Source organism: Penicillium oxalicum, chromosome V, assembly GCF_001723175.1.
Source record: "Penicillium oxalicum strain HP7-1 chromosome V, whole genome shotgun sequence".
NCBI classification, from domain to species: Eukaryota; Fungi; Ascomycota; class Eurotiomycetes; order Eurotiales; family Aspergillaceae; genus Penicillium; species Penicillium oxalicum.
This window is the reverse complement of record NC_064654.1, coordinates 1,353,513-1,366,994: the sequence shown is the minus strand read 5'-3', so window position 1 is coordinate 1,366,994 and position 13,482 is coordinate 1,353,513. Positions and strand designations below refer to the sequence as shown.

The following is a 13,482-nucleotide window of genomic DNA, read 5'->3' as shown; positions in this document are numbered from 1 at the left end:
ACCACCAGAGAAACACCATTCTTCGCTAACTATAGGTTTAACCCACTATTATCGGGAAAACTATCGGAAAACAGCCACTCGCAGAATCGTCGAGACTACTAGCGACTAGGCTTAAGCAACTGCATTTGCAACTGACAAGGGACATCGAGTTTCTCAATCTGCGCATGAAAAACTACTACGATCAGTCGCGCCAGGAGGCGCCGGACTTTCGAAAGGGGGAGAAAGTTTACCTCTTACGACGCAACATCCGCACCACACGACCTAGCGCAAAGCTCGACCACCTCAAATTGGGACCATTTAAATCGAAGCAAAAACAGGACCGCTCAATTACCGATTAAAGCTACCTGACAGCATACGACGCATCCATGCCACATTTCATGTCTCATTATTAGAAAAAGCACCTAAGAGCGCCAAAATCGCTACCAACGTAGAAATCGGAGAAGAAACCGAAAATAAATATGGTCGAAGAAATCCTGGACACCAACAAAATCAGCGGAAAGCCTCACTACTTAGTAAAGTGGAAAGGATACGATACCTCAGAAAATATATGGAACCTATTGAGAACCTGAGGGGCTGCCACCAGCTAGTTCGACGGTTTCACCAACAGGAGAGGGCGACCCGGTATTCCCAACCAACCAAGAGGAATCCAGGTCGGCCCAAGAAAAGGAAGGATCATTCAACAACTAAGTCAGAGTAGGATCCTCTGACGACGCCGCAAGGACTTGGCCGTCGGCCACAGCAGATAAAGGAACCCCGGTCGCGGCACGGGTACTCTCTGCAGCACGCTCATTTTGTTCGGATTCGAGACGCTCTTGTTCGAGCCTCTCTTTTTCAAGGCGTTCGCGCTCTTCAACCTCGCGACGCTCCAACTCTTCTAACTCGGCGACTTCCTTGAAGTCTCGAGCGATGAAATCGCCAGCACGTTTTTGCAACAAACGTTTCTGCTTTCGGAGCCGAAGGAGCTTAGCTAGGATAGCCTCCTCCTCCTCCTCAATTTGATTTTGAGACTTAACCAAACGACGCCACTCCGCATCAGTAAACGAAGGAGACGGCATCATACACTTCACACCACCGCCAGCGCGCACGCAGTCACCACAGCGATCGGAACAATCGGCGCGAATACACACTCGTTTCAAGCGAACGCAACGTTCGCAAGGAATCACAGATTGAAAACCTTCGTCTTCGATACGACGAGTTAAAGCGTTCTTACGAACGAACAGAAGCCTTGGAAGACATAGTCAGCAGAATAGGCCATAAGAAAGAAATAGGGAGAAAACAGAAAAACAAGCAAACAAACCTGAGGGGACACCAACACTTAAATCCTTTGAGGACAAAGGACAGGGAAGGAGGGGATGATATTACGGACCTCAAAGAAGCGCGGGGGCCGCAGTTATTTAGTAACGACTAAGGACCAATCATTCTGCGGACACTAGGGAATAGCGTTATCACGTGCGTTTCGGTATACTTAGGCGTGCCCCGAGGGACCCAAGGAGGAGACATTCAGGGCAGGCACCAGAAGCAGCCTACAGCTAACCGACACAAACGACACCCTCTTACTCTATAAGACGGTTAGCGCGACGCAGGAAACGGCCGCCATTTTACTAGCCCGGAATTACGCCCAAGTGCGAGTAACTAGTAACTTATCACGTGACTATATCCTATCGGTGATAGGATGGACTCATCGGTGATGAGTCCTGGCGCATCAGTGATGAGTCTCGACTCATCAGTGATAGGAAGGACTGGATATATAAGGACACTCTGTTTAGCATCATGTATTTAGTTCTTCGCGATCAATTGCACATTGTTACTTGGTTACTACCTTGAAGCACTTTGCACTCCACGGTTCAACTCTAAGACAAACCCAACCTACAGGTAGGGGATTCACTCAGTGGTAACACTTAGTGATTGACCTACTTGGCGCGCACCTCTGGCACGTCTTGCAAGACACTCAACAGGATTCAACCCGCAGTAAGGCTTTGCGAAGCAACGGTACGATTGAGAGACCAGGTCTTGGGATTGGAAGTTAGGATAGCAGGCAAGTATCGGCCCAGGACGTTCTAACTCACAGTGACCGGTCGGCACCGCGTAACACCGCTATCATAAACTAGCTTCCCACTCTCTCTATTCGGATCTTATTTCCTACTTATATACGATCTTTTATTTTCTCTAACGAAGATGATAATTCTTTCTTTAGGGGAGATAAAGGGCCAGGGTCCAGCAGGGGCTCAGACCAAGAGTTTCCTTGTGCCAAAATCCCATGTGCGCGGTCTGAAGCCATAGTATATAAACCGGGGACCAGCTACCTTGCTTCCAACCTAAATAATCCGGTCCAACCGACAGTCGAGACAGACTCAGGTGCTTGTCAAGTTAAAAATACTTCTAGTTAGTTAGTCGCAGAGCTCAGCATATTTAGTCCCGTCTTCTCACACTAGAGACGACAGAATCACGGCCCTTACAAAACAGATCTCGAAGACGGTCTTCACAACGAAACCGGGATAGTGCAATCCTTATACTTCCATCTCTAGACGAAATAGTAAGTCTTCCTGCAATCCATCCATCCAGCCCCCCCCCCCCCCCCCCCTCGCCTTCAGTATATAATAACCTTGTGTTAGCCCAAGATATTAGACGTGGAATTGTTGTCTAGGATAAGGAGTTTCAAACGTTTTTTCGGCATATTATACAATCACAATACAGTTCACACTCCTGATATATTATTCTCGGTAGTGTATCATGATGGTAGCAGAGATACTGTGCGTGGTAGGTTGTGGATTCATAGGGAGCCTCAGTGCATCCGCGACCTCTTCTATTCACATATAAAGATTTCGGCGGCTAAGGAACTCGTGCCTTGGGAAGTTTTGTCCAAGCATATCAGGAAGGAGGAAATGCTTCGCATTGTTGTACCACCATATCTTTTAGCTTAAACCCCTAAATCAAATCCAGTAGCAGGAGAAACCCTAATACATCTCAATAAACCGCCCTATCAACCACTGAGAGGCTAGTCAAACTCAGATTAGGCAATGTATGAGATTACCAAGCCTAAGCATATTTAATCCGCAACCATCTCTCAAAATCTTCTCAATCGGTCCTCGTTTGACTTCTTGAGGATCTAACCATCTAAGTAATCGGCTGAGTCTCGCTGGTAAATCCGGCCCCGTCATACAATTATAAGTTCAGTGAAATTATGCCCTGAGTCGGACCAATCCAATACTGATCTCTAGATTGACATAAAGCTGTTCCAACCAATGCTGCTCTATCTTCTATGAGGCGGCTTTCATAACATTTCCGAGTCAACAAAAACATTTTTTTTGTGCTTACCATAAACGGCAGGCGTCCGCGTGTGCACGACCGTGCCATACCCAAAAACGCTAACGACGAGATTTACTACGACTATCAGGATTGTCAACCTAAGCCGCCAACGTTTCGTCGTCTATGTGATTGGAAGTAGGTATCACTTCGTTGTATCCTCGGCTGTCGTATTCCTAATACTAACTCTCTTCTTCAATAGTAGACATATGGACAAACATGAACGTCCCTTCACATATCATGAACCAAATTGCAACATAACACAAGGCTTCACCTACCCAGGTAGTCTCTTACGCCATCAGCGTGAGGTCCACGGAAAGAACCTCAATAGACCGCCGATCATGTGCCCGTACAGAGACTGTAATCGCAGTTCCGGGAACGGATTTACTCGGCAGGAGAATTTACGAGAGCACTTACGCCGTCGGCATCTACACACTCACGATGTTAGTAATGGTTCCTCGATGCTAGGAAATCCCTGTATTAGCATAGGTATTCGCGCGAATCATTTACCTGTTACGATTGTCGGTCCTTGCCACAACGATTCCGCCAGTGAACTCGTGTCAGAGGCAAACCATGTAGCCTGTATTCATAATGAATTCGAGCAACTGCTTCAGATGATTCATACGCAGAATGAACGCCTTAAGGAACTGGAGAAAAGTGTGGCTAGACTGCAAGGTACGATTGCCTCGTCGTCTGATCTACAGCTCAAGGAGCAGCATATGTCTCTTAGTCTTGTTTGACCCACACATCACCACAAAAAATACACTGCATTCTAATCCATTCGATCTATCTCAATAAGTCCGTATTGTTCTAGAATGCTTAGCGAGATCGGTATACACCATAACACTGTAATACCGTACTACAGCTTAAAATTGATTGAAAACCTCTCTATACAATCTAGTTTAGTTAATCTGGTCTTGAAAAGCAGACCTTATCGATGTAACTGGCTGAAATTAGTCAACAAGAGTGGAAATCCAAACATTGCGGCAGATGTGTTACCACAAGAAACACAAGTACTGTGTTATGGGGTAGCGGATCATAGACATAGTTTAGACCTATACACAGGTGATTTGAATAAACAACCGCAACAGAGATAGAGGACACATATAAGTACCAATGGTTAAACTAGAAGCTCCTCTATTTTCAATTCGCAATATTGGAAATACCCCTCAGTGCATCAAAGATAAGATGTCATACATCTCGACCCAATCGACCCTCTCATGATAGCCACGTCTCCTCCGCAGAGAGCATGCCCCTGCAAGAAGTAACTAGAACAGTACTCGCAAACCCTGTACCTAGTGAATTATATAGGGTTCGGCTCAACAACTTCACTAACGACATACTCGGAGCTATCGCAGATGGGTGGATCGGGTTGTTGGAACCGCAGCTGGACTATCAGGGTACAAACCCAGTATGGTGGCCTGCGAATATAACGTTTATGAGCCCTCGTCGTATATTGAAACACGGTAAGACACCAGTCATTCTTTCTGCTTTCGAAGCTAACATAGCGAAGATAGAGTCATGCTTCTCCAACAGCTGCTCTGCGGAAAGTTAGCGGAATATTCCAAAGAAACCCTAGAGGCAGAGTTAGAAAATATACCACGTCTTCATGATTCATCTGCATACTAGAATAACCTGACAAACATCCTCGACGTTTTCCACAATCGACAAACACACCTAAAAGGGACTCTGCACGGGACCTTGCAGGCTTGCGAGTTCGGTAAGGAGTTGCTCCAGCCACTATATACTATCTTGGAGGGCATACTGTCCCACAGTCACATATTATCTTTACTCCCTTGCTCTTCTAACGACTCACGCCTAGTTCCACCGGCAATATCAATCAGGCAAATCGTCGACCTAGAACAGATTTTTCCCGCACCTTTGGCAGACTTGACTAGCGATTTTTGTGTTGAATAGCTATTATATTCACCGCAAGGAGTGCCGCTATAAGTGCTAAATATGGCCGACACGAAATAATCTGACATTAGCCTAGGCACGCTAAAGCTCTGACCCGTTGTGAACTCCGGGAAGAGTTTCTTAATTCTATAGAGGGGCCGACACTGCAACAACATTCGGTGGCCCAAGAAATTCGGAGGGACGCAAGAATAGGTATTTTAAAACTTGCGGTCGTACATAAGTATGTTTCCCGAAGTTTCTATGTACCTCACAACTGACGGAGAATTATGTAAAAGCCCCCTGCCACTCAGCCAATCTGTGCCCACTCGCTCTTATATATAGGTATCTTGTCTTCTCTAGAGTTTGAACTTGACTGAACCCACAGGGCATTTTCAATCAGGATCGCAGTTTCGATGAATAGCCGCATAGAGACGGTGACCGCAAGAGGTTGGGCGGATATTCCTGGTATCATTGCAGAAATCGAGACACAGTATTTGGCAACTGCGGCTTTGGTATGAGTGAACGTGGTGGTACTAATTGGGGAGCTTAGTGCCCAGACAGTTGATTAGCTATAGCCAGGTACGGTATCCATTGTTACGAGTAAGACGATTGAAGATGGTAGGATTAGAAGGATGGTCGATGAGTTGGTCGGTTTGATATAAAGACTAGTGACGGGAGCAAACATGGCCGGATTGGGATGTTAGGTTTATCAACGACTTCCCCCACCAGATAGATCTTTCCTTCCTTCTTTCCCCAGTCTTGATACTTTCGTCCTTGGTACCGAATTGATCTCCTTTCGATTAACCTGTAACATCCATCAAATTTCAAATATAAAAACTTCCGTTTCTCCTCCGGTACAGACTAGAGAAGATAATTAGCCAACTTCACTATATCTTAAGCAGACACCATCTCCTACCTCAGAACAAGTGCTCAAGAGAGTCAATCAAGAAAGTTTGGAGAAGACAGTATCCATGTCCTAAAGAATACGCTATATCTTGCTGCTACTGCTATGGCACTATAATTGAAATATGCCGGTGAGGGAAAGGACGATCGTGTCGTATCACCGGAGGTAGTATACTCGTAATCTTCAATATCCTCTTCACAATCCAAATCTTCGCTTTCATCTTCCCTCCACCATCCTTCTTGTTCGGAGTCATCTAATCCATTATATTCAGAGCCATCATCTGTCGATTCATCGTCTTCGAAGTCCATTCCTGGTCGTCAAAGAAATATCAGTATAACTCACACCACTTTGAGATTGTACGCTCTCTTTGTGTGAGTGGAAGGGAAGGAGAGCGCACTGCTTCGCTTGAGGGATACTCCGTCCCTCTCCATTCTATCCCCATCACATTCCATTCTTATTGTCAACCTTGCTTCCTGGCCTGATTTAGGCGAGGTCTTGACGAGGTAGGAGAAGAAAGACAGGCGAGAGGCTGAAGAGATAAGAGAAGTGGGGTGAGAAACCTCGTGAGAGTTATGAGAGTCGGGAAACACACCGCGTTCCTATTATTAGCCTCTATATATAGCTGACTACATCAGGGCGCTAACCCGAAGGGGAAGGAAGCATCTAACAGTTAACTATGGCCTATCCCCACCTAACACGGTGTTAGTGCTAGTCGGCTCAACATAATTCTCAGATCAATTCTAAATCTGGAGGTACCTATGCGTTTAGTCAGCTTCCTGAAAAGCCAGACTAGGTAAGGCTCACTACATTAGTTAGGTTGTTGACTGGCTTCCAAGAAGATGACTAAACGTGACCCTCAATCGCAACAGCGAAAACTAAAAGGGTGTCGCGAGACTTCCACCACAGCGTCTCCCCCGCGGCAAACAAAGTAGAGATAGGAAACTTTTGGCTCTTTCTTCATCCTCAACTTGTACGCACTAAAAGCGTGCTGTTTCTAGATTTTGAATAGGGTCCCTACTATCCAACGCCAGTTCAGAACCGAAAAGAACCGCTGGACGGCGCGAAAGACTTTGTAACTTGGCATCTCTTCAGACAATTTGAATTGATGCGGGGCTTCGTAAACTGAGATCAAGTACAAATCCTCCTTAAAAGAGTTCAGACCCTCCATCTAACTAATGATCAGCTTCTAGAGGGCTGATAAACTTTGTCTTGGAGTGCGAAATAGTAAATAGGCCTGCAGGAGAAATTGAGGAAAGAAACTAAAGAAGAATAAACGCTCACAAGGAATCACATAGATAAGTGAACAAGTTGAAACTGAGATGATGGTCTTCTTCCAAGAATGAGATAAAACTAGAGCAACGTATAAAAGTCTTTAGGTGCAATGATACATAGTAAATCATTAGCGTATAGATAGTTCCTATCCCATTAGCAAACCGTAAAAGCTCGACGATTGCGTCCGCTTGTTCTGAATCCAACGGAAATTCAGAGAGAGTCCAGTAAAGCTTCTGCAAACTCACATTTCGAAGTTGCTCCAATCCATGTCTAGTCGCGAAGTCATACAAACGAGCATGCACCAGCAGTGTCTTGGGATATATACATAGGTGGTTTCCGTCTCCACAATATAGCAAAGATATCGAATTGTCGGACTTCACCTAAATATCTGTATAACTCGCAAAATAATTTTCTTTCAAGGGAAGTAGATCCTGCGTTGCAATATCGATTTCATCTTCGCATGCAACATAACTCGATTTATCGGCTGCTAGAATAAGGACAGAGTAGTCCCCGCTGTGAAGGTACTAAAGGATATAGCCAAAGATATCCTCAACATCGTCGTCAACCACATAAATTATTTCCGGCGAACCTTTGTAACGACACCGGAGGCTTTAGATTATCCCGCTAGGCGCAGCGAATTTCTTCCCGTTGGGGCCAACCTCCAGGCATGCGAGGGGGGAGGTAAAATGACTGGGTATTTTTAGATAACGCCTCTAGAGGAAAGGAAAGCGTACTTACTCTGGCCGTACTGGAATCATAACGAGATATTTCGTCGGTGTTATCAATTAAACCCGAGGCATCACTATATACAGGAGCATCGGAAGAAGTGAGCAGCATGAGTTTAAATAATTGATCTGTGGCTAACAAGAAATGTGTTGCCGTCTTGGTGCTACCTCAATGTGATTGGTTCAGGGCGCTGACTCAGCATTCTGGAACAAAGCCTTTCGTGGTCTTCCTCCCATCTATTGCCCGTCCTTGTTGTCGAACTGAAAATGATTGCTCTTCGAACCTGCATCCTATCGGGTACTCCCCACTCATTTTTCTATCCAAACTTACTGAACCCTTTGACAGTCAGAAATGCCTTGGAAATATCCGGAAGAACTCAATAAAATCATTTCGAATTTGATTCAATGAACATGTGTATTGACATATTGATTCAAACGGTTTTCTTATCGTTTGTTCTGTTGTCTTGTAATAAAAGCTGACTCTTAGTTATTTCCGTGATGTCGTCAACTTCAGAGCATCCACTACCCTCGCATAAAAATAGGTTAATTATCGACCCCATCTTGTGAGGTCTGAAAGCATCACTATTGAGAGGTCTGTGGCCTCGATCCAATGCGTTCTTTATTATTTCATGCCAGATTTGAGCGTATGTTTCTTTCCAATCTTCAATAAATGCTTCGGCTTGGGCCATCGTTCTAAATCGTTTATGGCATGAACCTTTCTCTTCAGTGACTTCTTTCTCAGCACCGTTTTCGCCGCTGAATCTTATAAGCCGCTGTGAACATCTGGACGGGGGTAACTTCGGAAATACCTACTAATAAAAGGGATAGATGCCGGGTCTTTTTCCATTCGCGACAGCATAAAATCCATTTCCACCCAAAGGAGTCGTTTCTCCCGCTCCGCTCTTAATAACCTCCTTCACCTTGGTCGCACCCATTCGTTCCATATAGGTGCGTGCTTCTTGAAGGGTCCAGCAGCTTTTGTATTTCGATTCACACCCGGTTATGCGAGGATGGGCATCTCCCCTGCCATCTCGGTCAGATCATGCTCGGATTTGCTGCTGATGGAAGGGAACATTACCACGATGAATATATTGTGGGCTCCTTGACGCGCCCCGTAACGATCGCGTAGTATTCTTTGTTCCCTCGGCGTCGTGGCATGGCTCAATTTGCTTGTGTGAGGCACGTTCGTAAGAATTTTTCGATGCGTGAGAGCGCTTTTATGACGAGAACAGGATGCTAGCAGTAATATCTCGATCGAGTCTAACCCGATTCGGATCAGCTTGCATCAAGCATGTGATGCTATATGAGGCTCACGCACTCTGTGATTTGCCCACGGGTATTATTTTCCGGAGCTGCTGCTGCCCGCTTCACCTGGGAATGACCCAGCTTCGCTGCCGTCGTCTTCAGGCTATGGGCAAAGGCAAAGAGGTGGCTGGAACTCATTTGAACAGTAGGTAGATATTGATATTGAGAGGCTCGCGCTTAAGGTACAGGGGTTCTCGAAATCGGCTTGACCAGTACACACTCAATCAACTCTCTACCACCCCCACCGCTAAGGCCTTAGCGCAGATTCTTAATTGAGCGGGCTGCATTAAACCGACAGTGCAAGAAGTGCGCCGTGCACGTTACAGGAATATCTGACGTCATATTACATAGACTGTATTGGAAAAAGAGTCACGGGAATTCCATGGGGTTCTACAGTATAGCGAATTCTCCGAAATTCGTGCGGGGAAGGACTATGACGCTAGGTGAGCTGACGATCTACTATATCTTTTCACCATGCCTCAAAATAGGTAGCTTCAATAGTCCCAAATCTCCCAAAAATGCCATACATACCGCAATTTTTAGGTTCTCAGCTTTACAGAACTGATAGGCTAATGCATCTCCACGTTGCTTTTTCCTGTTCGTTCATGCACGAAATCTGCGGGCCATCCATCACGAGATCGTTATGCGGGGCTAGAACCAATCACAATCATATCACCGGTCACGATCAGAACCGCCACATTAGAAATAGATAAATGAAGCAACGCGGGACGGGACGGTCCTATGGAACCTACGTTAGATGAAGGCAGGCAATTTTGTGGCTCTCAGTTGAAGCCCCTTGACTCAATTTGAGAGGCCACGAAGTTATCATGCACGGGACGCGAGTAGCATCAACGGGGTTGGCTGCCTCAAATCCTTCCTCATCGTTCAAATTTATAGGATTAAAACTTTACCGTCGTCTTGATAGGTTGCCTCAGCATCCAGAGCCTCCCAGCGTTGTCGAAGTTCGACAGGCTACCTCATGGATCATCTGATTTTAACTTGTCTGGAAGTAGAGTTGAGATTTTATTTTTAAGAGTAACTAACATTAATTTTAACTAGTGATTCGAATATACCACATTAGATTCTTTCATATTGAGGTTGCCTATTCAGAAAGCGATGTCTTGACTCAGCTCTAAGTGTTCATGGGGAAATTCTTGCCTGTTGTTGGAGGTCTTTATCAACCGGTAAGTGCGGCTGCAAGTAATAATTGCATTCTTGAGGCTGAAATAATTTGTTCTTATTGGCTGTTAGACTTTTTGGATATTCATGCATCTAAGTGAGGCAAGCAGGGTCATCTCATTTGAGGTGCCCATGCCATTTTTCAAGAGCAACTTCTTCCATACTCATAGAAAATTTATTCTCTCAGTGGCATTTAACTGATTTATCGCTATTCTCAGCATGGAAAAGTCTGGTTATTTCATCCATTTCCCGGGCTTCAAGGGAAGCCCCAGGGTACGCTTGAGTTCGGAATTCAATCTTCTCGTATGTCAAATGAATTGGAAAACAGACTCGAGAAAGTATAGAAGAGAAATGACCTTGTTTCTTGCTTCCGAGTTCAAAGTCCATTATGATTCTAATGTTCTAATGTCACAAAGCTAAATTTTTTCAGGCACTATGCATCAAGCTGGATATTTGTCATTCAATCGAGAGCATCTCTAAGTGCCGCGAGGTATTGATCTCGCGATACGTATCCCGTAATATTCCACACTTCATAAGTCTGACCTCATAGGTGCTTGGCAATGTGCTCGTCAAATCTCTCTCCTAGTTCGACGTCACCTTGTCCAGGCCATCTTTTATATCCAAAATATATCCCTGTTCCATCCCCGGATAGATAATAGCCTTTGGCTAATTTTCCGCCTTGCGAAGTCGGTGGATCGGTAAAGGAGTAAGCTATTGTAATCACTCATTTTGAATGTGATTTACTAGGGGATTACAAAGTACCTACCGGCTATAGTATCCCCTGGTTCTCCAGCACCATCAGGTTAGGTGCGGCGACTTGCGCAACCAGGTGCAGTACAAATACCATAAGTATCACCATAAATTCGATGATGCCAGGAATGTAAGCTTCCCTTTTTAACCTCTTCGGCTATTTCTGTGAGCTTGGGGAGGAAGGATGGTCGGAAAATAAATGCCTCCAGATCTTTATGGGTAGGAAAGAGGTATTTATAACACCCTTATCTAGTTCTCATGTAAGTGATCACCCGGACATATGTATTGAAGTCTTCATTGGCCTGTCACAGCGATCGAGGCTGACAGGGAATATTAGCTCAACATACGTAGTGTTTGCCATGCCCTGTCCAATGAGGATGAGTGGGATCTAGAACCGTAAATGTGGTATCATGTGTAATACCCAGTAGGAATTCCGAATAAATAGAACTAGATTAGAAGAGAGAGACTCAACTAGCAGGATACGGTGCGATATCTTCAGAGGTAATAACCTGTGATCGAATAGTTCGTTAACTAACTAGTTAACTATTTGATCCTAATTCTACTTCAATTTGATTAGTTCAGAAGGCTGATTAAGCATTCTATATGATATTAATCATCAGAAATCATCCTCCACCACTAGAACGTCCAACTTCGCTACCGTCGTCATTCCAGCTAGTGAGCAAGTGGGTTGATTTATCCGACCTGTAGAAGTTATCAAGCCCCTTTCCTCTTTCAATTATCAAAACGGTCAAGTCGATATCGTAACGTGAAATTGATACCGTGGTTTTCAAACCACTAGGGTCTTGTAAATAGAGTTTTAAAACTACTAGAGATTACATACTCCCTCGGACACTCTGACGTTAGATAAGCGAGTATCCGGGGCCTATCTTTAGGGACAACGTTATCCGGCCTGGGTGGTCTCCCGGCCGAGAGTGACCCATATCCAGTGCCTGAAGGCCCGAACTGAAATAAGTCGATAGAATTATGTCCACGGGGGCTTCATATCCAGAGATATAGGTCCTTAGTCAGAAAGCTGTGGTGGGAAGGCTTTAGCTTTAGGCCCCGTGACCTAGCACAGTTAATTCGAGGCCACCGATAGAAGGCTGTGGACGTGGATCCACTTTGGACGTACGTCCACAGCTCCAGGTCTACCACAGCCTTAAATCCGTCAACTAGCGGCCTACATGGCCGGGTAGCCATAGAGGCCATACGTCTGCTGACAATGCTTCAAGTCTGCTTACGTTTCGCTAGCCGATTATCATCACGGTCGGCTTAGAGTGCCCGTGTAATCGAATCCACCGTCTCTTCACTTACAGCCAGATCGTCGCCGAATATCACAAAAACCGTATTCGTGCCATCCGCAATCGCCGCATCGAAGCACTGCCCTAGGGGAATCTGCCGCAGATTCTGGTCATAATACGTTGCCTTTTGTGCTCGCGCCTGCTTAGCTACCATCCGCCCTACTAGAGTCGGGTCCGATCGCTCAACCACTATTTTGTGGATCAACCGATTCCACTCGCCCTGCTTATCACGTGCACGGAAAATGATTGTTACCTTAGGGCCTTTCGCGGTATCGTTCGCTCCTTATCCTCGTTCGGAAGACCCGTCTTGTTTCCCTAACGGCTCCTCTAGCCCAGCTATGTTCCTTCGTGTGCGCGTATCCGTCTGCGTAGAAGACCCTCGTAGTGGTAACGACGATAGACGCTCCGTCACATTATCCTACCGTGGAGTATCTACGACGACGTGAATATACAGAGATGCGTCTAGCGATACAGACTCCGATCGCCGTGCTTCCTGTTCGCCCTAGATATTTGTTATCCTATAGCATCGAGAGCTCTAATCGATAGAGCTCGGAAATTCTGACTATAGGTCGAACTCGACTAAGCTTAAGGATTCTTCCGGTCCTGCCTGCTACCGGTCCCTAGTCTGTCCAACTTAACTAACTATAGGCCATGAACTCTATTCTTTATTTATTCCTGACAAAGGACGACCCTGTGCCTCGAGGAAATTAATCTTAGTAGTAGGTCTTAGTATAGGTTCCTGCGCGACCGTTTATAGCAGTATGTTTATATCCTACTCTAGAGTTTCCTGCGCCAGTATAGACAGCTTTAGCGTTTGTGGACGCTACTATATCGGGTTATATAGTCT

General features: G+C 45.4%; 4 protein-coding genes across 4 annotated transcripts; all 4 read right to left on the bottom strand.

The window, feature by feature from the left end:
• Positions 1 to 683: 683 nt before the first annotated feature.
• Positions 684 to 1,058, bottom strand: POX_e06559 (uncharacterized protein; the record flags this gene model as incomplete). Its single annotated transcript, XM_050115378.1, has 1 exon — positions 684 to 1,058. The coding sequence occupies one exon, from the start codon at positions 1,056 to 1,058 to the stop codon at positions 684 to 686; it is 375 nt and encodes a 124-aa protein (XP_049967838.1).
• Positions 1,059 to 6,138: 5,080 nt separating this feature from the next.
• POX_e06558 (uncharacterized protein) lies at positions 6,139 to 6,411 on the bottom strand (the record flags this gene model as incomplete). Its single annotated transcript, XM_050115377.1, has 1 exon — positions 6,139 to 6,411. The coding sequence occupies one exon, from the start codon at positions 6,409 to 6,411 to the stop codon at positions 6,139 to 6,141; it is 273 nt and encodes a 90-aa protein (XP_049967837.1).
• A 2,120-nt stretch (positions 6,412 to 8,531) lies between these two features.
• Positions 8,532 to 9,258, bottom strand: POX_e06557 (uncharacterized protein; the record flags this gene model as incomplete). The annotated part of the gene is made up of 3 exons (XM_050115376.1): positions 8,532 to 8,856; positions 8,914 to 9,123; positions 9,179 to 9,258. The coding sequence occupies 3 exons, from the start codon at positions 9,256 to 9,258 to the stop codon at positions 8,532 to 8,534; spliced, it is 615 nt and encodes a 204-aa protein (XP_049967836.1).
• A 3,256-nt stretch (positions 9,259 to 12,514) lies between these two features.
• Positions 12,515 to 12,789, bottom strand: POX_e06556 (uncharacterized protein; the record flags this gene model as incomplete). The annotated part of the gene is made up of 2 exons (XM_050115375.1): positions 12,515 to 12,550; positions 12,649 to 12,789. The coding sequence occupies 2 exons, from the start codon at positions 12,787 to 12,789 to the stop codon at positions 12,515 to 12,517; spliced, it is 177 nt and encodes a 58-aa protein (XP_049967835.1).
• Positions 12,790 to 13,482: the final 693 nt, after the last annotated feature.